The sequence below is a fragment of the Protopterus annectens genome, chromosome 1.part0 (assembly GCF_019279795.1).
Source record: "Protopterus annectens isolate FY-2018-M chromosome 1.part0, PAN1.0, whole genome shotgun sequence".
NCBI classification, from domain to species: domain Eukaryota; kingdom Metazoa; phylum Chordata; order Ceratodontiformes; family Protopteridae; genus Protopterus; species Protopterus annectens.
Window position 1 is genome coordinate 1,381,381,230 of NC_056725.1, and position 25,616 is coordinate 1,381,406,845.

At 40.6% G+C, this 25,616-nt stretch overlaps 1 protein-coding gene across 2 annotated transcripts in view; it reads right to left on the reverse strand.

The window, feature by feature from the left end:
- Positions 1-254: 254 nt before the first annotated feature.
- The window catches only part of LOC122798246 (gamma-aminobutyric acid receptor subunit rho-2-like), an 817,188-nt gene continuing 791,826 nt past the window's right edge, over positions 255-25,616 (reverse strand). For both annotated transcript variants that reach the window (XM_044067049.1, XM_044067039.1), the window contains one exon: positions 255-1,147. In XM_044067049.1, the coding sequence (XP_043922984.1) occupies positions 818-1,147 (330 nt within the window). In that variant the 3' untranslated portion in view covers positions 255-817. The remainder of the gene's footprint in view (positions 1,148-25,616) is intronic.

The following is a 25,616-nucleotide window of genomic DNA, read 5'->3' on the forward strand; positions in this document are numbered from 1 at the left end:
TTATACAGTATGTGTTGGAAATATGGATAGTAAAGGAACATTTCTAACAGGCAAGCATGCAAAACACCAAGTGTGTTGTTTCATGATGAAAATGGTAAAGCTAATACATATTTCATTCAAGGAGCTGAATTCAAATTGCTGAAATATCCGTGATGGTATTGTGGATACGAAGAAAAAAGAGATCATCTGAACATCTACTGTTTTTTTTTATATCATGTATTTTTAGTAAATATTTACATAAAGTCTGTCTGCTTAGAAAACCTGTATTTTCATTCTCAAGGTTATATTTTCAAATTTAATCAATGTTTTGTCAAAGAACTGCCCCTGCATGATATGTGCATAGAAAATTTAATGCTGAGAAATATGATTCTGTCTTAAACCAATGAGCTCTTCAGAGGTTCTCAATATTGCATTAATAAAATGTACAGCTCCACAGTTTTGATACCTCAGTTTTTTCTAAAGGTTTTATAAACATTCTACAGCTCAGCTGAACTCCTGAATTAAAATGATGGACTGACTGTTGTACAGAGTGAGCGGTAACAGCACAAGTGGCCACTGCTACTGACCTTTGATCGACTGCATTATCAAAGATGACAAGAATGGTAATACTGTGGGCGGACACTGTATGGAATAAAAGAGCAGTTCATACCATGGCATCACTAAGCATTAAAGACCCTCACATCCACAGTACTAAGTTCTAATCTCATCATTTTTATAATTCTTACAACCTCCTTACTGTCATATACTTGTGCTTGTAGTTGTAACAGTTTTCTTTGCATTGCCACTGCTGGTTTGAGAAGATGTAATACCAGTGCTGTCAGTTTCTTCTCTGTGGTGCATAGCAGTAAACAGACCAATATATTAAGTTAAATAGTATAAAGCATGCTGGAAATATCCGCCGGGAATATTTGTCGATAGCATGCGTGTTCTGCATGATGCGAAGTCGCTTCAGTCCTCTCTTTTTGGAGGCGTTGGACTCACTTCTAATTGCCAGGTGGACCACCATTTTGTCTGCCCTGTCTGTGTCTTCATTCACTATTTGTGATTTAGAGAACCCTGCTAGACTGGTAGCATCTGATTCACTGTTGTTGTAACAACTGTCCAGCATCATTGTTTTTGCATGAGGCATTCCACATGTACACGGAAGCTGGTTAAATACAAAAATAAATAAATAATGTGTGAATAATGTAACTCTATGGAAAAAGATATGGCACCATTTGTAACATTTTACCATCTTGTGTTTCAAGACTATTTCAAACCAGGGTAAGGGTTTAACTCATTAACACCCTAGTGGTGTGGAATGTCACACCTCTAGCAGCCTACACACATCTTGTATTCCAGAGCATTTTCTGAAAAATAAACTTAAAAGGTATAAGATAAATAAATATAAATATTTTTTGAACAATAAAATCTATTAAAACTGTACAAATAGCAATGCTATCAGTAAGAAGTATTCTTTACAGCAATAATAGTTGGTGCAGTTACAGTCTTTTCATAAGTACTTTGCTATATTATAATGCACACAAATCCAAAATTTTGCTTGGAAACTGTATACCTAGACATATAATATCAAAACATTTTTGTTAACCAGACATAAGCTTCCACATGGCCACAAAAAAGCCTCTATGCGTGCATATTTATTGAGATATTTAAAGAAATATGAAAACATATGATTAGTTGGGTCTGTGTCAGAAGACTGACGTTCCACAATGGTCGAAACCATATAAATGAATTGACGGAATGTCAAAGCTTATGTATAGAGATCACTGTACAGTGCGGATCGGGAAATTCAACTTTTTCCCCACTGTAGTACAATCTCAGAGTTGGTATATATAATGTGCAGGGGGGTGTGGGGTAGCAGCTTGCTCCTCTGCGAAAAGTAGATTTTTGTTGTTTAATGATGTTCAGTGTTCTGGCAGTTTAATTGTATTGTCTTGAACATATGACGTTCAGCATTGTGAAACTTCGATCTTCTAACACAGACCCACTTAATAGTATAATTAGCAGAATAAACAAAGAATATTTATCAAAATGTGCAACTTACAGTGCAAATGTAATCAAAAGTCATTCATTCATTCATTTGGATTATAAATCCATAGATGTACTTTATTACTTCATATGTATTTTCTTCAAAATATTCCAGCTGGCGCATCTTCTGTGACATGGCAAACTAGCTAAAATGCAATCTTCAAAGCAGATTTTGTTTTTGACAGCATGCATTTGTGTATTGCTCTTTAGGTCAGATTATGCTTCTTTAAAAATGCTGTCAGTGTAACTAGGGGTCTGGATGGCATGTTTTATTCACAGATGGACAATAATAACAAATAAATTGCAGTTACTGCAATACTTTCCCTCATCATGAAAATGGCTGAACAGGTCTATATTACACCGTTGAAAAATCTTAAAATTGAACACCATTCCATTCACACGAATTCAGTGAAATTCACTTCCGCAATTTGCTGAATACTTACAGGACAAAGACATAGTTGGCCAACTACACAATTTTGCCCTTTTCTCCACTGTAGTGCAATCTCAGAGTTGGTATATTTAGTTGGGGGGTGTGGGGGGCACAGACACCCTACATGGATGGCTTTAGCTGAGCTACATTTAGGCCCGTTGGATTGCGGGGAAAGTATTTGTTTGCCCATTAAGTATTCAACGAATTACGGAAGTGAATTTCACTGAATACATATCGACTTAGTGGTGTTCAATGTTAAGGTTTTCAACAGTTTAATATAGACCCGACTGAACAGATTGTGTAATGGAAGGCAGCATGAGGAAGTGATGTCCACTTTTCAAACTGTAACCTGATGTAACAAGCAAAAATGTGACATTTTTTTTGAAAACATGACTCCCTCTTCTGCTTGCCAGCTCACATTTCACTTGGGTTAACACAATATTAAGATCATTCAATATGTATATTTACTCATTAAGAAAATAAATCAGCTTGTGATGATATGCAGCAAATCTGGAAGATACAGGCTTCATATTTTTAATCAAAACATTAGTATCCAGGAGAGTGTTTTGTTATCAATGGCTTGTCCCCCCATAAACTTGTATTGCTAAACACAAATAGAATCAACACTGGCAAAATATTGATTTGCATGCAGTAAATGTTTATCATAATAAAAAAAAAACATGTTTCAAGTGCTGCTTGCATTTAACAACAAGCAGAACAGCTGAGAAGGTGCATGTTGAGAGGTTACACTTTAAAAGGAGCTCAGTTACATTATGGACTCTAACCTGCTGTGCTCGCAGAGTGATTGTCTGAAACAGTTAGTGCGACATCTGACATGTTTACTATGGCATTATAAGAATGCAACTCCCTTAGAGGGTAACTGAGGTGTGGTAACAAAGACATTTATTTACAAATGTTGATCCAGTATGAGACACCTATTTATAATATCACAGACATTAGGTAAGTGGAAGTAATACACACTGAGCAGGTTGGAGGAGGGGCATTGACTACAACTCTGATCCGAGATATATAAGTATCCTGTTTTTTTGGCTTATTTATACTGATTATTGCTTTCTAGCAATTTATATATAGCACTTTTTATTGCCTGCTGCATACTTTTTACTGTATTTTATTGCTATTAACTAATCTGCATGGATAACTGATTTGTTTGCAGTTAAAAGCATTCTGTAGAGTCTCTTTGCTCCTTTATAGGTTCATAGGTTCATACTAGGCTATCTGCCCTAGGGCATTTATAAGCCTAGCCAGAGTGTGTTTGGCTTTCGCCACCCATTTTAAATTAATTTTGCTATGCCCTTTTTCGAGGTTAGTATACTGTGCCTCTGTCTAACAGTGACACAGAAGTAATACCCGGGGTAAACCTACAATCTTCCATCCACTCATCAAGATTCCTCTTGAAGAGAGTCAATGAGGGACTCTGCCTAACCTGGACTGGGATTTTATTCCAGAGTGGGAGCCTCTGGGTTATGAATCTGTCCCTCCAGCATGTCCTATTTATTTCAGTGCTGAGGTTCAAGTCTCTCGAGCATGTAGCTCGATGGGATTTGGATTTTCTGAGGTGCAGCATGTCCATTAATTCCGAGTTGGACATGGCTTTCTATGTCAGGCACAGATCGCCTCTGAGCAGGCGGTATGCCACTGAGTAGAGCTGGAGTTTCTTTAACCGGGCAGCATATGGCATCTGTTTGAGCCCTTTGATCCTCTTGGTGAGGTACTTTTGGGGTCTTTCCAGTTGCTGCAGGTGTCTGGTAAGGTACATCCCAAAAGGGGCATTGTACTCAATTACGGGCCTGATGAGGGATGAGTAAAGAGGCATGATGACTTCCCCTGATCTAGATGTGAATCCCTTCATGATTAGGTGGGCTATATAAAATGTTTTTCTAACCACTTTGGCCACGTGGTTGTCAAATGAGAGATTGCTATCAACTTGGGTCCCCAGGTCCCTAATTACTTCTTCTGTACTTAATGGATTACCACCTATGTGGTAATTTGTGGGCACTTTGTTTTTGCCAAAGGGGATGACTATACACTTTTTGGCATTTAACTTGAGGCCATGGCTCTGGCACCAGTTGTCTGTTTCTATGAGGCCCTTTTGGAGGATGCTTGTGTCAGCTGGAGAGTCGATTATGGTGCCCAGTTTGCAGTCATCTGTGAACTTGGTCAGCCACAGTCCTTCCATGTTTGCCTGTACCTCCAAGAAATATATACTGAACAAGAGAAGTCCCAGGACTGAGCCTTGTGGGATGCCACTTGTAACTGGTTTGGAGTCTGACATGGCTCCAGCAATTCTAACCATGTGGGTTCTGTCCTTGAGCCAGTTTGCAACCCATCTAGTGACATAGGGGTTTATATTTAAGCTGGTGAGCTTATCTATAATGCCCGAGTGGGGTATTGTATCGAAGGCTTTTGCGAGGTCCAGGTAGGCTGTGTGGACCACCTTCCCCTCGTCAATGGCCTTGGTGACTGTTTCAAAGAAATCGACTGGGTTTGAGAGGCAGGATCTGCCCTTAACAAAGCTGAACTGGGTAGGATCCAGTGTCTGTAAGTCCCCAATATCTTTATTTATGAGGTCCATGATGATCCTTTCCATAGCTTTGTAGACCAAGCTAGTCAGGCTTATGGGGCGATAGTTTCCAGGATCCGTTGAGGCACCACCTTTGTGGAGAGGGACCACTGTTGCTGTACGCCACTCTTTGGGTACATATCCTGTAGTAAGGCTGAGATTGAACAATAGTTTTATGTTTGGGTTTAGCTCTTCTTGGAGTTCATGTAGGAATCAGCCCGGGACACCATCTGGTCCCATTGATGCTGTGCTCTTTGCTTTGGAGAGGGCGGCTCTTACCTGAGCATCTGAGATGTCAGGGGGGCAGCACTCTGCTGGGATAGATATTCACCCTTTTGGTGGGGGGGGGGGTTTGCGCTGAACCTGTCAGCTAGGATGTTGGCAACGTCTGTGGGTTTGGTGTATTTTTTGTCATTTTGGACTAATTCTGAGCATATCTGGGAATTCCCACCCAGGTTCCTAACATAACTAAAGAAAGCCTTGTGATTATCCTTAGTGTCCTGTGCAATTTTTCTCTCGAAGCTGGCCTTAGACGATTTTATGACTGCCCGTAGTTTTTTGCTAATACTGATCAGAGATGCCTTCCCTTTTTGGGATTTTGCTCTATCATGTAGTAGCTTCCTCCTTCTATTGTATAGTTTGTTTATGGCTGGGGTCCACCAGACAGGACGTCTGCCTTTGGAGGATTAGGTCTTGGTTTTATTTGGGATTGCATGATCCATGCATTCCTGAAGGTGTTCATAGAATGCGTTTATAAAGGATTCTGGTCTGGCCCGTATTTTCCACAGGCCGGAGCTTTGAAGGATTCCACCTCGGTTTTGAGGAGTGTGAAATTTGCTTTAGAGAAGTTTTTCACTGTGGTTTTCTGGGCAGGGGTGTGGTCGGGATGTGAATATCCAGTGAGATTAGTTTATGGTCTGATCTTACCAGTGAGGGATACACTTCTGGTCTGGAGCATAGAGTCCCCATGTTGGTGATGATCAGGTCCAGTATGTTTTCCCCTCTTGTGGGAGTGGTAACAAGTTGTTCCATAGCATTTGAGTTTATAAATTCTATGAACCTTTGGGCTAGGGTGTTGGAGCTAGAGTAATGCTCCCAGTCTATGTTTGGGTAGTTGAAGTCGCCCAATATAATGGTGTTTGGAGAGACCTTCATATTTTCCAGTGTTCTCAGGAAGGCCGAGTGTGGTTCCTGGGTATGGGAGGGTGGTCTGTAGCAGGCTATAAACTGGAAGGCAGTTTTACCCACTGTTAGCTGCACATGGATAGTCTCTGATGCTTCGTGCTGTGCCACCAACCTGGAGGTGTGGGTATCTTTGACAAATATTGATACTCCCCCTCCTTTTGTGGTTCGGTCCAAGTTTTGGGGCCGAAAAGCATGGTATGAGGTATAACCTGGTAGTGCTGGGGTGCTCTCGGGAGCCTTGAACCAGGTTTCTGTTACTGCACAGATATCGATGTTCTCCATGCTAAGGAGAGTTTCGAGTGCATGCATCTTGAGGTTTAGACTTCTGGCGTTGAGTAGCATTACTCTTAGTTTCTTATCCCTTATGATACCTATGAAGGTGGGCTTGTCTTTTGAGCCTTGCCTAAAAAAGGCACTATGGGGGTAGCAAGAGCCTTTGCCAATATCCGAAAGCCCAGGGGTGACAGGTGCAAGCCGTCCCTAGCGAAGCATCATGGCTTGTCGAGCATGTCATTCCAGGCTGACAGGCATTGGATCCCCTTTGAATGACACCAATATTTAAGCCAATTGTTGAAATTGATCATCTTGTCTTCATATTGTGGCATCATTCTTGGTGAGGGTAAGATGCTACTCAAGGTCAGGGTCATACCGGCCTAGGCTACATGCTCAGAGAGCTCCTCTATGTCTCTTTTCATGTAGTCCAGGGAGGTAGGTCTCAGGTCATTCACACCAGCATGGACAATGACTGAGTCATATTTGTACTTGCCTTGGAGTGACCTGAGTGCGTGTGTTATGTGGCGGATCCTAGCGCCCGACAGGCAGCTCACCGTGACCTTCTCCTTGTTCAGCCTGGTGAGTGGGACGTCAGTGTGCCTGACGATAGAGTCACCTATTACAAGTGTATCAGGTGTGTTGTTCAGCCTTAAGGGTTGTGACTGTTCGGCACACTGGCTTTGTGAGCTATGTGTTGCACGTGTTTTGTTTTGGGGTAGCTGTTGCTTGGGTGTCTGCTTTGTAGGTCTCTTCTGCTTAGGCAGATTTTATTTAGAGCCTCCGAGTATGCTTTTGTGTGTTTATGTGTTTGGTTTGCTGTCGTGGTAGATCTATGTGAGACTGGAATTGTAGTGAGTGTGGTTTCCTTCTCCTCCTGACTGGTTACGCCAGTACTGAGTTGAGAGAGCTTAGCCTCCAGTTTGGCTATATGGTTGCATCTCTCACGTGTTGGAATTTGTTGGGAGGAGGAGAGGGTTGTCTGTGTACATGAGGCAGTTGTAACATTGCCTCAAGATTCCCAGATTCACCAGCTGGACCAGAGAGGAGATTGACAACTGACCTTTGGACATGCTAGAATAGTATTGGGAATTCCTTTATAATTGAAAAAAGGGCCAATGGGGAACAAAGTACTCAAGGGGAGTTTGTGAGGGTGTAGTGCTTTTAATTTTTTAGTGCTGACTTAGTGAGCAAGTGCCAGGTAACTTAAATGCAATGTGTTACAGGTAACTTAAATGCAAAAACGACAAACAGTAACTTTCTTAAAAGTGAAACAAGGAAATAAATTTATCTGGAAATAAGGAAATAAATTTATCTGTTTAAAAACATTCATTTTGTGGCTCACTGCTGTCATAAAGATTTATGTAGTGTTTACTGTCTAAAGAGTGTAGGCTAATAGCTTTAATATTGTCCCAGTTCAGATTTGCTGGCTCTGGGCCTGTTTGTCCTTGCAGTGATTGTTCACAGCATCATCTTGAATTAGCAGAAGCCTTTCTTTACCTTCTTGGCTGGATTGTGTTGATTGGCTGCTGGCTAGTGAGGGCTGGTTCTTTTGTGCTTTTTTTAAAAAAAAAAAGTTGTCTAAGGTTGTATCTTCTGGTATTTAAGCCCTAACTTTGAGAGGTTTCTGTCTATACACACTGAGCAGAGTGGAGGAGGGGCGTTGACTACAACTCTGATCTAAGATATATAAGTATCCTGTTTTTTTTTGGCTTATTTATACTGATTATTGCTTCTAGCATTTTATGTATAGCACTTTTTTATTAACTGCTGCATACTTTTTACTGTATTTTATTGCTATTAACTAATCTGCACAGGAAACTGATGTGTTTGCAGTTAAAAGCATTCTGTAGAGTCTCTTTGCTCCTTTATCTATTTAAAAACTTTCATTTTGTGGCTCGCTGCTGTTATAAAGATTTCTGTAATGTTTACTGTCTAAAGAGTTGTTAGAAAAATATGTATTTGAACATGTATAAAGTGCTAGTTTAAAAGCAAATAGTATATAATGCATTTTATTCTATTTACAATATGGCAATAAGAATGATTTTACATGCAATTGCTTGAAGCTTTGGAGCTGCAGTGTATTTGAACTCTGACCCTTGCAGTAGCCAGCTCAGCAAGCTTATGTTTTTCACTAATGATTATCTGCTGGGTCAGAAAAATTAAATGTATAAAGCATTGAATATTCTTATTCCTTCCTCTGAGATAATTGACCTTGTGAATGTATCAGAGATAAGACACAGCTGCTAAAGTAAAAGTTGCAAGAAGAACAAAGAAGTATATTACAAGAGTGAACCGACTATTGTATTCAAGCAAGCCTGAGACCTTGGATAAGTAACATTTACAGAAAGACATTATAACGAACCAGGTGCTTTGCAAGGCTGTATTATTCCCATGGGAAAACTTTTAAAATGTATAACATCAGCTTTTTCTTATAAATAAAATATTGTAGACCATAGTGATGTAGGTGCCCTGTGACTAACCACGTCAGTAAGGTGGGCACAGCTTAAATGTAAGACTATATAAAATTGTGTATTTCCTGCATCTTGTCAGACAAAACTCTGTACTTGTATGGTTTTTTGCCTCCTGGTGTACACTAGTAAACTTTTGCATCTGAGCCTCCTGTGTTGTTATCATTTGTTTTATTTAACAGTTTGGTCCTCCTTGAACCGAATTCCCTTGGTAAGCTGCAGATCAGAGTGTATCGGTGGTCGAATACTGCAGGAGAAGTTACGAAATGGTTCTTCTTGAAACACAAAGACCTCCGACTGAATTGTCGTTTTGAGAGGCTGGCCACTTTCTGATCTGCGGCCGAAGAGCGGTCTCGAACTGGTCAACCCAGGAGGCTCAGGTAGGAAAATATTTGCCTTTTTTCTGTTTTAGATCAGGGACTAGGTTACAGTAAATGTCATTGTCAGAGATTTGTTATACAGATCAGGGACAAAAGGAAATTACTGTATATTTTGTCAGAGATCAGGGAAACAGAATAAGGTAGGCAGTTATTCTAGATAAACTGTGTAAGGAACTAAAATACCACGTGGTGAAAAGGGTTACGTAACATTTTTTTTTAGAATGGGAAATCAGTGCACTAAAAAATCGCGAGATCTGCCCCAACTGATGACGCAAAATATATACAATTACAACGGACTGATAATGTAAGGTATTATACAAAATGGGTTAATAAATACGGATTTGACGGTAAATTAAACAAGATTTCATTAGTTAAACTTTTAAAACAGCTTAAATCTGACGCAGAAGGTCAGGCAAAAAAACAACAACAATTAGGCATTTCCTCAGGCACACAGGTATATTGAGGAAGTAAACCGAAGGGAACAGAAAACTAAAAATGCAAAAACATTATTTTTAGACAAAAAGGATAATAATACAGTAATAGCGACGGCCCCTCCGCCCCCTCCAATGCCTTTTTCAGGATATGAAGCAGGAGGACAAGCTGGTCCACCTCCATGTTATCCTGAAGTTACAAGAGTACTAAAACCATTTGTTAGAGATCCTATTGAAACTAGGTCCCGGACACGTAAAACACTTGGGGACACAGACTTATATCAAATAGGGAGAAACACACTAGAAGAGAGTGAGGAAGAAATCTGTCCACTGATCGAGGTACCAAATCCTCAGGCAGGACAGGAAGGGCAGGACCCAACTCTTCTAGTATATAGACCATGGACACCGGAAGATATTCGGAAAGCTACAGAGGAATCCCTCATCCAAAAGTTAATTACACAAAGTTTTTACAAGATTTACAAGGTATGAGACTAAGTTACCACTTGAATGGGGAAAAAGTAGAAAAGGTAGTTAGACAGATTGTGGGTCCAGACTGGCACATGATTTGTGGCACCTGGAATCCTCGTAATGCAGAGCTTAAACCACTCCCACATAGTGACGCAGAATTAGACAACAGAGTGAAAGGTCTTACAGACCGAATTTCTGAAAAATGAAAACCTAGAGCAGATTGGACTTGCATTAATCAATGCATACAGCAAGAGAATGAAACTGTAGATTGGTACTATGGTAGATTATTGGAATGTTTTAATAACCATAGTGGTATGGCTATTCCTGAAAATCAGACACATGATACCTCGCATGAACAGCAACTGAAAAATGCATTTTTGAAAGGTTGCATTGCACCTATCAGTAGCTTTATTACAAAGCATATGATAGATCATCGAACAAGTAGGCTACAAGCCTTACTTGAATATGCCAGACATGCTGAAAGACACTTTAATAGTAAAAAGAAAAAGAAGACACAGGTCTTCACAGCTGAAGACGGAGCAGAGGTCTTTGTAGTACAGTCAGGTAAAAAGGGTAAGAAAAATACCCAGGGAAATAGACAATCTGACAAAAGGTCAGAAGATTTTGAAGAAAGAAAAAAAAAAGGTGAGTGCTTTAAGTGCGGTAAGAAAGGACATTTAGCAAGGGATTGCAGGCTAAATAAAAAGGTGACTACAGAAAATAAAGGTGATGAGGACTGACTATATGATAGTAATAAAAATCAGAAATCATTAGGGAAGGAAAACAAACAAAGGGCAAATGTAAATGTAGTGGAAGAAACAGAGGAAGTGCAAGCAGATGTAGAGGATGAAGAAAGTGAAATTTTAGATTTGGCATTACTGAGCTTGGAGCTCTATTTGGCAGACACAAAACCGGAGGTTACACTTCTGGTGGAAGGAAGGGAAGTGAAATTCTTGTGTGACTCAGGAGCGTCACGAACTTTGATACACCCTTCAAAGTTACCAGAATATTCTGAATCACCTGACTATATATTAGTGAAAGCAGCAAATGGACAGCTATATAGGGAGCCACTCTCCCATGATATAGCAATAACTGACCCTGTTTCAGGCATGACTCAGAAAAGTAAAATTGTAGTTTCTGCAAAATGTCCAGTAAACTTACTGGGAAGAGATCTTATGCAGATATTTGGCATAGCGGTAGTTCCCACTATGCAGGGTATGGAAGCACAAAGACAAATAGATACTTTTGTGGTGCAACCGGAGGGTGAAACCTTTTACTGGTACAGCCAGGACCTAGTTACTACTGGTCCAGGGGCAGTAACCGGAGAACTGATGAATGTAGCCATCAGTAAGGCCCCCTCCCTTGACACTGACCAACAGCATTTGTTACATTGTACTCTATACTACTGTAGCATGCCAGGACCTGATAAAGAATATGAGCAAGAGTTGTTCAAAAATCCTGCTAACAGATTAGTATTACGAACCTTGTATTGGGATACTGAGGGAAACAGTGTGGTAAGCTGTTCACTACCTCAGGAATTCATGACACTGTACAAATCTAATAGACTACCACATGTCAGCTTGACAAAGAATAAGGATGTGAGATGGGCAGACTTAGGAGAAAAAGTAACAAGATGGGAAAAACAAACTGATTTAAAATTATCAGAACAGGGAATACAAAAACAGAAATTGAATTGGCTAACACAGACACATCCAGCTGTACACTTACAAACTAGTGAAGACAGCTGATTAGCATTCTTATTAGAAGAAGAAGAAAAAGCCTTGTGTGATATACCAGATATTCTTTGGTCAACAGGTAAATCAGATGTAGGACTTATTCAAACAGCAGGACCAGTAACTATTACACCAAAATCAGCATTTAGACCACAAAAAAGGCAATACCCCTTGAGGAAAGATGCAGAGCAAGGAATTAAGCCTATAATAGCAGCATTACTCAAGGAAGGAGTACTGGTAGAATCTCTTGATTCACCATGTAACACCCCTCTATTTCCTGTTAAAAAAGCCAATGGGGAATGGCGGATGGTACAGGATTTACAAGCTGTAAACAATGCAATAATACCCAGAGCACCTACGGTGCCAGACCCACACACCTTGTTGAATGATTTAAAACCACAACAAAAATATTTTACTGTGGTAGATATAAGCAATGCTTTCTTTTCAATACCTATACATCCTGATAGCCAGTATTGGTTTGCATTTACATTTCAGGGTAAAAGATATACCTATACTCGGCTACCGCAGGGATATTGTGAAAGTCCAACGATATTTGCACAAGAAATGGCAAGCAACCTGGCAGGGTTTACTCCACCAGGAGGTAGTCAGATTCTACTTTATGTAGATGACATCTTGCTAGCAGCCCCTAGCCAGCATCAATGCAGGGAAGATACGATAGCATTATTGAAATTTTTAGCAGCACAAGGACACAAAGTAAACAAAAGCAAGTTACAACTTTGGAGAAAACAGGTTAGATACCTAGGATATGTAATATCCAATGAAGGTAGAATATTAGACGAAGACAGAAAAACAGTGATTTTACAGGCACCCAAACCAGCAACCAAGAAGGAAATGATGTCCTTCTTGGGAACGACTAATTTTTGTCGAAGCTGGATATCAAACTATGCTTTAGAATCTGCTCCACTGGCTGATTTAATATATAAAACACCAATGGCAGCACAAGATGTATTACAATGGACACCTGAAGCAGAAACAGCTTTCTGCAGACTAAAACAATTGATAGCTTCATCACTAGTTTTAGGACTTCCAAATTACCACAAAATATTTTTTCAGACCGTAGATTGTAAGCAGGGATACATGACGTCAGTTTTGATGCAACAGCATGGGGATAAGCAACACCCCATAGCTTACTATTCATGACAGTTAGATCCAGTGGCACGATCATTGCCTCACTGTGTGCAAGCAGTAGTTGCAGCTGCAATGGTAAGACAGGCTTCGGCCTCAGTAGTGTTGTTCCACCCTCTCACATTGAGAGTGCCTCATGCAGTCGCGATAATTTTACTGCAAGAGAAAATAGCATATCTATCTCCTGCTAGACATCTTTCATGTATGACCATACTGCTGAGCCAACCTCATATGGTAATTGAACGTTGTGCAGCATTAAATCCATCAACGTTACTTCCAACTCCTGTGGATGGCACACCACACAGTTGCCTGCAGGAAATTGAGCAAATAACTTTGCCCAGACAAGACCTTACTGATATGCCCTTGGATGATGCCGAGGTGACATTTTATGTGGACGGTTCATGCAGAAAGGGTCCTACAGGGAAAAATCTAGTAGGGTATGCAGTAGTCACAGATACAGAGATTTTAGAAGCCCAACCCTTACAGCATAACCTGTCTGCTCAAGCAGCAGAACTGATAGCCTTAACACGGGCTTGTACTCTAGCGAAAGATAAATGTGTGAACATATATACTGACAGTCAGTATGCTTTCTCTACAGTGCATGTTTTTGCACAACAATGGAAAAATAGGGGAATGATAACATCTACTGGCAAACCGATTAATCATGCGCAACTTATTTTGAACTTGTTAGATTCCATTCAGTTACCTACTAAAGTAGCTATTTGTAAATGTTTAGCTCATACAAAACAACAGGATGCAATTTCAAAAGGAAATGCAAAAGCTGATGCAGCTGCAAAGCAAGCAGCCTCAGACTCAGAAACTTTACTTTTAACCGAGGAATTACAACCCTCTGAGATTTTAGATTTAAAAATGTTAAAAACGATGCAGACATTAACTACTGGGAAAAACGAGGTGCAATCCTCGAAAATGGACTGTATATCTCCAAAGAGAAAAAAACAATATTGCCGTCTAATTTATTTAGATATGCAGCTTTGTTGAGCCATGGGCAGTGCCATGTCTCAACAGGGGGGATGGTACAGTTAGTAAATCGAATATTCCAAACATACGGATTCACAAACTTTACACAAAAATTTTGTGCAGCATGCCATGTCTGTAATAAACATCATGCACAAGGAGCATTCAAACCCAAGCAAGGGAGTTTTCCTATACCACCATATCCGTTCCATACTATCTGTATGGATTTCATAGAACTAAACAAATGTGAAGGGAAAAAATAACAAATAAAACTGTTTTGCAGTTGAACTCTTTTTCAGATAAAAGACAGACCAGACCATTGGAAGCAGTGCTGACCCCAGGGTCCTGGGTTTGGTTGAAGGTCATGAAGAGGAAAAATTGGGCGAGTCCAAAGTGGGAAGGACCGTACCAGGTACTGTTGGCGACGCCTACTGCAGTCAAAGTTGCTGAGAGGTCGTCCTGGGTCCACCTGACGCACTGTAAACCGGTAAAGAATTTTCAGCTTGATAAACATTTTGTGACTGACACACAACAAAGGCAGGATGGCCAAGAGCGAAATGAGTAAAAATACAGATCAACCCCGAAGATATTGTTTAATCATCTTGCTAACTATGCATTTATTGACTATGATTGTGATGACTTTCCTTTTGTTGTGGTTCTTCTTACATATAACCACACAAGTGAAAGTGGAGAAACGTGATGAACTGTCTATAGACTGGCATCCAAACTTTAACACATACCTAGCTATGAAGCGTGTATATGTAGAGACTATAAACATTTCAAATTGCTGGGTTTGTACTGCCATACCAACAGCATATGGAGGACTGTTGATGTCCGCTGTCCCCTTGGGGATAAATGAGACTTGGGAAAATTTACTTTTTGATACAGGTTCTGTAAGATCACAGGACAAAATTGCATTGTATTTGCCTATTACACAGAGGGGAATTGTATGTTTTTATAAGAATGACACACTCCAAGTGGGTTGGAGTAACTGTAACATAACTATATCTTATAAATGCTATATTAAAACTAAAGATAAAAGCACTATTTGTAACGCAAATTATGATTCATATTTGAGCTTAATGAAAACAACATTAAGTGAAGTGCAGAGAAATCCTGTCTTGCATAAACAATTGTCTGTTATAGACAAGAAAATGTTTCATTCAGAACTAACCCGCATCAGTACCAAAGTAGAAAACTGTTATTTTGTTTGTGGGAAAAAAGCATACAAATGGCTACCTGAGAATTGGTCCGGCAGTTGTTTTTTGGGTTATCTGGTTCCGGCTATAAGGCATACTGCAGAATTACCTCTAGGTAAGATACAAAATGTAAGAGATGTAGCCCAAAAACCTAAAGATCCAATCGGAAAACCTGTAAATCCAATGGGAAAAGTCGAAGCTGGTTGGAAGAACCATCATTCTGTGAAAGATAAAAAAAAATTGACTCATATAGACTTGAGTGACAGTGTTATATCCTGGGCTGGAATATTTCCAGCATATGGAGCAGTCAAATCGATCTGGAAGTTAAAAAAAACTGTCAAAGCTTCTCAAAGTAATGAGTAACGCAACTTTTTCTGCTCTCGAACTAGTGACTGATGAACTGAATGCAATGAAAACTGTTGTGCTACAAAATCGAATGGCTCTTGATTAATGATCACCTAGAGGTAATACAGCAGGTATCGGCCATGACTGAACCAGGCCCAAACCCACTGACGAACTTTTTCCAGAGTCTGTTTGGTGGGTGGGGTTCTATCCTAATGAATGTTTTGATTGCTATTTGTGTTGGTCTGCTCCTATTAAGAGCATGTGTCTGTTGTGGGATCCCCTGTGTAAAAAGATTAGTCAAAGATTTTGTTGATATATCTGTAACTGAAACTTTGTACCAAGACATTGAATTAGAACTATTAATTCCAGACAAAACTTTTTCCGAAATATAAACTAAATGACTTGCCTAGTTAAAAGTCCTTAAAGGAGAAGGCTAAGAGACGATATAACATTGTTTATGTTTCTGAATAGAATAAAAAGTATTAAAAGGGAGGAAAATGTTAGAAAAATATGTATTTGAACATGTATAAAGTGCTAGTTTAAAAGCAAATAGTATATAATGCATTTTATTCTATTTACAATATGGCAATAAGAATGATTTTACATGCAATTGCTTGAAGCTTTGGAGCTGCAGTGTATTTGAACTCTGACCCTGACAGTAGCCAGCTCAGCAAGCTTATGTTTTTCACTAATGATTATCTGCTGGGTCAGGAAAAATTAAATGTATAAAGCATTGAATATTCTTATTCCTTCCTCTGAGATAATTGACCTTGTGAATGTATCAGAGATAAGACACAGCTGCTAAAGTAAAAGTTGCAAGAAGAACAAAGTAGTATATTACAAGAGTGAACTGACTATTGTATTCAAGCAAGACTGAGACCTTGGAAAAGTAACATTTACAGAAAGACATTATAACGAACCAGGTGCTTTGCAAGGCTGTATTATTCCCATGGGAAAACTTTTAAAATGTATAACATCAGCTTTTTCTTATAAATAAAATATTGTAGACCATAGTGATGTAGGTGCCCTGTGACTAACCACGTCAGTAAGGTGGGCACAGCTTAAATGTAAGACTATATAAAATTGTGTATTTCCTGCATCTTGTCAGACAAAACTCTGTACTTGTATGGTTTTTTGCCTCCTGGTGTACACTAGTAAACTTTTGCATCTGAGCCTCCTGTGTTGTTATCATTTGTTTTTATTTAACAAGAGTGTAGGCTAATAGCTTTAGTATTGGTCTCCTCCCTCCCTCCCTGTTGGTGCCTTGTTGTTATACTTGGTGGCTATGCAGTTGCCCACCCCTACTGTAAATTTGATCTGGGACACTCCTCCCAGTCTAGTGTCATTAGCTCATTCTACCTAATACAGAGAGAACATCTGAGAAGGCCTTCTGTTACTAATTTCTCCCTTTCTTAAAAAAAAAATGCCTGAATCTCGGCTGAATCTCCTTGTGCTTTGACTGTGCTTCTTAAACATTTTGGAAATATAGAGTATATTTTAGTGCATTTATTATAACTGTATTTGCCTTAATATTGCTACAACTCAAGTGATCTAGGTTGCACTGCATCTGAATTGTTTGTGTGTTTTATCTGCTTTTCTGTATATATAGGCTTCTCTGTATATATAGACTAGCTACTTATTCTACTGTATTACTGCCTCAATTCATTTTTCAGTTATGCACTTGCCTTGCTTCATTTAAAAAGTTTTACATTGCTAATTTTGTAGAGTTTTAATTGCATTTACTGTTTAGGACTACACACTCAATTGTATTAGCCTTTTCTGTGTTTATTTACTGTATTACTGCATTATTTAGCCTGTTTTAACAAAAAAAAAAACTACTATCTTGTTTGCTCATTTCCCACCTTTCCTAGCCAGTATAATCCAGATCCCAGGCTTTGCTTGTCTCAGGACTTTATGTTCTGTGTTCAGAGCTATCCAGACCTTGCTGTGGTAGAGGGAAGTCCTACTGCTTACCAGTAGGAATGGTGAGCATTGTAATGCCTATCTAACACTAGATGAGTGGTTTCCAGCTCTGAAATTGTAATTTTATTAGCCTTTTTGGGCTGATTTCTATCCCTTTCAACTTCCTGGCTTACAAATGCATGTGTTTGCACATTTTTCACATTGTGCAGCACCACAGGGCTACAGTTAAACTATTCCAGGTGCCAGAAAGTCTGCTCTTCAAATTTTCCCTTAGAACTAGCTGGTTTCTCAGTAGTAGCACTAAAATCTGAACCCCTGTGACTAGCACTTGGTCTAGAACCTGCTGGAAAGCACTAGGAAGGGTGAAACTGATACAAGCACTCAACTCTCCTTGTCAATAAAGAGAAATTAATCGTAGGCGCTAAACAGCCTATAATTGCAAAGTACCTTGCAAAACTAAGCGAAAACAGCTCTTGTACTTTACAAAAAGAGCACCTAAAGAGGCATGTCCAAGGGTCAGCTTCCGGTGATTTCTCCTGTCCACCTGGTGAATATGGGCATACTGGGGCAATGCGGCAACTGCCTCATGTACACAGACAACCCTCACCTCCTAGCACCCAACACTACAACCTGCAAGAGATGCACTTACATAGCCAAACTGGAAGCAAAGCTCTCTCTGGCCAAGATTGTGCTAGACAGTCAAGAGGAGAAGGTTAACACCTGCACTACACCTCAAACAACTTAAAGCCCTTCAAAACACACACCATCAACACCCACACATAGCAACACTAAACCCACATATGTGGAGGCCCTTAACATTAACCTGCCCAAGCAACAAGGACTTCCGAAGCTGAAACACAAACAAACACCAGTCACAACCAAAGTGACACATAGCTCACAACACCAGTGTGCCACCCAACAACAGCCCCTAAGGCAAGACAATGTACCCAACACTTTACTCATAGGTGACTCTATAGTCAGGCACACTGATGTCCCATTCACCAGGCTGAACAAGGAAAAAATTACAGTCAGCTGCCTGTCGGGTGCCAGGATCAGCCACATAACACATGCACTCAAGTCACTACACTTCAAGTACAAATACGACTCTGTCATTGTCCATGTTGGAGTGAATGACTTGAGACGTAGCTCCCTAGACTACATAAAAAGAGACATGGAAGAGCTCTTGGATCATGTGGCCCAGGCAGGTATGACCCTAGCCCTGAGTAGCATCCTGCCTTCGCCCAGAATGATACCACAGTATAAGGACAAAATGATTGACTTCAACAATTGGCTAAGCTTCTGGATTCATACAAAGGGGATCCAGTATCTGTCTGCCTGGGAAGACATGATCGACAAACCACGATGCTTTGCCAGAGATGGTCTGCACCTGTCACCCCTGGGATTCAGTTTACTTGATAAAGCTCTTGCCACCCCTATAGTGCTTTTTTAGGCAAGGTTCAAAGGACAAAACCACCACTGTAACAGATGCAAGCATGCAAAATCTGAAGGTAATGCTACTCAATGCTAGAAGTCTAAACCTCAAAATGCACTCTCTCGAGGCACTCCTAAAAATGGAGAACATCGATATCTATGCAGTAACTGAGATCTGGTTCAAGGATCCAGAGAGCACCCCTGCAAAACTAGGCTACAACTCTTATCACACTTTTCAGCCACAAAACCGAGACCGAAACACTAAAGGTGGAGGAGTGTCAATATTCATAGGTTCATAGGTAGGTACTAGGCTATTGGCCCTGTGGCCTATACAAGCCCAGCCAAAAAGGTACCCTGGCTTTTGCCACCCAAGAAAATTATTTTTCTGTGCCACTGTCAAACAGTCCAAGGATATTCACACCTCCAGGCTAGTTGTCCAACACAATGCATCTGAAATTCTTCAGGTGCAATTAACACTAGGTAAGACTGTAATCCAAATTGTAGCTTGCTACAGATCCCCCACCATGCCCCAAAGATTCTCACCACACCTTTCTAAACATACTGGAAAATATTAAGAAACAACCAAACACCCTAATACTGGGTGATTTCAACTACCCTGCCATTAACTGGGAAAACTACTCAGGTACCAACACCTTTTCCCAACGGTTCTTGGAATTCATAAATTCCAATGCCCTGGATCAACTAATCCATTGTCCCACCAGGTTTCCAATATCCTAGGCCTGGTCATTGCCAACATGGGAGATAGATGTTCCACATCAGTGGTCACTCCCTCATTGGTCAGGTCTGACTATAAGCAAATCAACCTCGACATCCACATCCCACCACCACCCCCCAGTAAGGAAACCTCCGTAAAAAACTTCTCCAAAGCCAACTTCATGCTACTGAAGTCAGAAGTGACAAACTTAATGACACCCATGCAGACAGGATCTGCAAGTTCGACTGTTGAATCCTACACTAAGACACTGCACGAGCACATCCACTCGTGCATGAATTGTGCCATCCTGGATAGAATGAAGATGCTCCCCTCCAAAAAAAAGGAAGCCAATCTGGTGGTCCCCTGCTATAAACAAACTATACAACAGAAGGAAGAAACTGTTGCAGAAAAGAGGAAAATCTCAGGATGCAAAAAACTCCCTCACCAGCCTCAGTAAGAAGCTGATATCCCTCATAAAATCCTCAAAAGCTAATTACAAAAATAAAATTGCCAAAGATTCCAAAGACAACCACAAGGCATTCTATAGTTATGTCAAGAATCCAAATGGCAATGCTTAGATCTGCTCTGAGCTACAACAGAATGGCATTAAATATACTGATCCCAAGGATATTGCCAATATCCCTGCAGATCGATTTAGTGCCAACTTCACCCCCTCTCACCCCCTAAAGGGCCCATCTCAATACCAAAAGATTGCCAAATTCCGGTAATCATGACCACACAGGTAGACACCGCACTCTCCAAAGCTAAGAATACAGCATCCATAGGACCAGATGACAACCCGGGCTGTGTACTACATGAACTACAAAATGAACTGGCACCTCACTTAAGTGTCATGTTTAATCATAGCCTCACCTCAGGATTCGAGGCCACTGAGTGGTGCACAACTACAGTTATCCCACTCCACAAGGAGGGATCCACCTTAGATCCCAGGAACTACCGTCCCATCAGTCTGATGAGCCTGATCTGCAAGTGCATGGAATGCATTATCATGGAACTTATAAACAAAGACATTGGCAACCTTCAAACACTGGACCCCACCCAGTTTGGGTTCGTGAAGGACCAATCTTGTCTCCTAAACCTGATTGACTTCTTCGAATCAGTCTCCAGAGCTGTGGATGAGGGTAAGGTGGTCCACACAACCTATCTGGACCTCACCAAGGCCTTCGACACCATCCCCCACTCTGGAATCATAGATAAACTTACTAAGCTGGGCATAAATCCCTATGTCACTTGATGGGTTGCCAACTGGCTTACTGACAGAACCCAGACTGTAAAAGTAGCCAATTCCAAATCCAGCTCCAGACAAGTGACAAGGAGTACCTCAGGGTTCAGTCCTGGGACAACTCTTGTTTGGCATATACTTCTCTGAAGTACAGGCCAACACTAAGGGACTCTGGCTAACAAAGTTCGCAGATGACTGCAAACTGGGAGCCATTATTGAATCCCCAAATGATGTGGATATTCTACAAAAGGGCCTTACAGAAACAGATGTCTGGTGCCAGAGCCATGGGCTCAAGCTTAATGCCAAGAAATGTATAGTTATCCCCTTTGGAAAAAACATGTACCCATGAATTACCACATAGGTGGCAGTACACTAAACATCAAAAGTGTGATGAGAGACTTAGGGACACAGGTGGACAGTGGTCTCACCTTCAATAACCATATCGCCGCAACAGTCAGGCACACCTCATCACTAAGGGCTTTTCATCCAGAAAAAAGGAGGTCATTGTCCACTGTACTCATCCCTCATTAGACCCATTATAGAGTATAATGCCCCATTTGTTATGTACCTCACAAGACATCTGCAACAGCTGAAGAGGCCACAGAAATACCTCACTAAAAGAATCACAGGCCTAAAGCAGATACCATATGCAAACTGTCTAACAAAAACTCCAGCTATACTCTGTGGCATATTGTCTACTCAGAGGTAATCTCTGCTTAACATACAAGGCCAAGCTATTGGACATGCTCCACTTAAAGAAATCTCAATCCCTCAGAGCCACACGCTCCAAGGATCTAAACCTTGTCATCACAATGAACAAAACATGCTGGAGGGATAGGTTCCTGATCCAGAGATTCTCCATACTCTGGAATAGACTGCCCATACATGTCAACAGAGTGCCTCCTTGGCCCTCTTCAAAAGGAACCTTGATGATTGGATGGGAGATAGAAAATTCACCCCGGTGATCATGTCAGTCGCCCTGCTAGACAGGGGTCCAGGGAAGTAAATATTGTGGGCAGAAATATCCAGGGAATTGTTATGGCTAGGTTTGTATAGGCCCTGGGGCCGATAGCCTAGTACCAACCTATGAACCTATGAACCAAATGAAGATGCCTGTGTCTGTATATGATTCACTTAAGAGCATACCTTAAAAGGCAATGTTATCCTGTGTAATTAAGCATGTGTCATACTTTTCATTATGTCATCATTATATGCATCCCAGAAATGTTGTAACATGCATATGACTGATAATAACATGAAGAATACGGAGTTATAGCATGATTATCACCATTCACACTACTTTTTATGGGAAAATGATGTCCCACAAATATCCCACAACAGCAAAAGAAAGAGTTATATTTGCAGTTCTGAAAGATATGAGACATTAAAACAAGTAGTGGAAAGAAGAGGGCAAGAAGAGTTGGCTATTTTGACAAACATGGTCAGGCTATGAGGACCATTTGTCATCTGTCATCTCATAATCTTGCTCCTCCATTGATGTCACTATGGTCTGACACACCTAAAGGGGAGCAGAAATTTGGGAACTCTCCTCCCCTACAGTCGGTTTTGAATAGCAGGTAGACCATGAAGCAGTAGTCTGGATCTGGCCGACTGGGATGGGGTAAAATATTAATCATATCCCAGAGGGATTAGAGCAGTGATGACGAACCTATGACATGTGTGTCAAATGTGACACACCACAACATTTTGGGTGACACACCAGCAATCACCAACACCCGAGTTATCAACTACACTGCTTTTGCATCCATTGCTCATGAGAAGTGCATTGAATTATTTTGTGCCAGGAACCAGTTCAAAAACACTGCTGCAGAAGTAAGGAAGTCATAAACCTCAAAGATATTTTAGTATACAGTCTTGATAGTGTCTGCAAAGGGCAGTGCACATATTGTTTTCTCTTCGTGGTTATACTTCTTCAAAGGGCAGATAGTCTGCATTTCTAAGCATGTGCTGTTTTACATTCCTCTCATCTGTTCCTCTTAATCTCACCAAAACTGGCAACTTTTTACACTTAATAATGACAATAATTAGATTCACAGACTTATTTTACTTCAGAAAATATATATTAATTCACATTCATTTTTTTCTTTTAGTGTGTCAAATTAATAGTACTAGCAGATTAAAACTGTCCATGTCTCTTATTTCTAGATTTGCCCTTGATTCTGTTGAGATTATCCCTCATTTTATTTATTTATTTATTTATTTTATATTTTATTTTTTTTTTTTTGGGGGGGGGGGGGTGACACACCAGCAAAGTTAAGTTAGGCATCTTCCAAAGTTTTGACACGCTGAACCCAAAAGGTTTGCCATCACTGGACTAGAGCATGAGAAGGGAAGAAGGGACAGATATTGAGCATGTAAGACAAAAGGCACTGAATAACTTCTTTTTCTTTGAAACTGGTGTAATGAGCAGTTCATAGGATCATAGGAAATTACTAGGCTAATGGCTCTAGGGCCCTTACAAGCCTAGCCAAGTTATCACCCTTATTTCCATGATCAGCACCTATTACCCTTGTCCAAAACGGACACAGGTGGACCCCTGGGATGAATTTATGGTCAGCCATCCAATCATCCAGATTGCATTTGAAGAGGGCCAATAAGGTGCTCTGTTTGACATGAAGTAGGAGTCTGTTCCAATTGTGTGGTAACCTCTGGGAGACAAATCTGTCCCTCTAGCAGGTTTTATTAATGTCACATACCAGGTTAAAGTCTTTAGAGCAGGTAACCCATGTACCATTTAACTTACGGATATGCAGTATTTCCAGTAATGCGGGGTCAGAGATTACTTGTATGCAAGGCAGAGATCACCTCTGGGTAGTCTGTATGAAACAGAATAAAGTGACAGTGATTTCAGACAACTCCCATAGGACAGATGCTGAAGACCTTGAATTTTCCTTGTGAGGATCCTTTGCGGTTTCTCCAATTGCTGCAGGTGCTTAGAAAGGTACATACCAAAAGGAGTGTTGTACTCAATTATTGGCCTGATGAGGGAAGAGTACAGGGAGGTTATAATTTCTGTTTTTTTCTGGAGGCAGTGCCCTTACTTATGAGATGAGCAATATAGAATGCCCTTCTTACCACTGTTTAGACAAGGTTGTCAAAGGTAAAGTTGCTGTCAACCTGTGTGCCCAGGTCTCTCATCACTGAGTTCATACTTAAGGTGTTGCTATCAATGTAGTAGTTAGCAGGAACATCACTTTTACTGAAAGGAATGATAATACATTTTTTGCATTGAGTTTATGGCCATGACTTTGGCACCAATCATTTGTTTGTGTAAGACCTTCTTGTAGGATTTTGATATCATTTGGAGATTCTATGACCATTCCCAGTTTGCAGTCATCAGCAAACTTTGTCAGCCACAGACCTTTAGTTTTCGCTTGTACTTTGGAGGAATAGATTCCAACAGTTGAGGTCCCAGGACTGATCCCTGTGGAACACCACTGGTTATAGATCTGTTGTTGGAGGTGGAGTCCCCTATTTTGACTATATGACTTCTATCAATGAGCCAGTTAGTAACCCATCTAACGGTATAAAGGTTGATGCCTAGCTGGGTGAGTTTGTCAATGATGCCTGAGTGGAGGATAGTGTTAAACACCTTAGATAAGTTCAGGTAGGCTGTATGCACAGATTTCCCCTTGTCCAGGGCCTTGGTGACTGTCTCAAAGAAGTCCACCAGGTTTAACAGGCATGATCTCCGTTTGACAAATCCAAACTGAGTAGCGTCAAGTGTTTGGAGATTACCTATATCTTTGTTGATAAGGTCCAAGATGATTTACTCTCTGGCCTTGCAGATAAGGCTAGTCAGGCTAATAGGTCTATAGTTCCCAAGGTCAGTGAAAGCACCACCTTTGTGCAGTGAAATAATGGTGGCTGTTTTTCATTCAGCTGGTATAAAGACGTTGCTTAGACTATGACTGAAAAAAGTACCCAATAGTGCTGCTAATTCATGTTGGAGCCCATGTACAATGCAGCCTGGGATGTTATCAGGTCCCAAAGATGCTGTGTTTTTGGCCTTAGAGAGAACATTTATGACCTGCTATTTAGAGATACAAGGTAGGGGACAGGTGGTAGGGATGTCATGGGGTACGTGTGGCTGGGACAGGGGAGTGAAGTTTTCACAGAACCTGTTAGCCAACAGGTTAGCTATGTCCACAGGTTCAGTATGTGTGATATCATTAACTACCAGTTTTGCCAAATCTGGGTCTTTCCTTTTAGATTACGGACGTATCTATAGAATGCCTTGTGGTTGTCCTTTGATGAGGAAGCTAATTTGGACTATGGATGTGTAGTTTGCTTTGGAGGGCTTCACAAGAAGTCTTATTTGCTTGATTAAGCTGAGGAGGGAGTGTTTCCAGTTTAGGAGGGCTTGCTCCCTCTTATTCTTAGACAGCAATTTCTGATTATTATTGTAAAGCCTGTTAATGGCAGCTGTCCACCTGGCAAGTTTACTCTTCCTTGAGGAGCTTGTTTTGGTCCTATCAGGTATGGCCAAGTCAAGCAGTTATACAGATGTTTGTATAAAGCATTGGTGTAGAACTCAACATAGTTGCCAGTTCCATCTGATGGAGGAGGTGCAGTAAAGCTATTTATACCATCCTTTAAGAGATTATAATCTGCTTTGAAGAAGTTTTTTAGTTTAGTTGC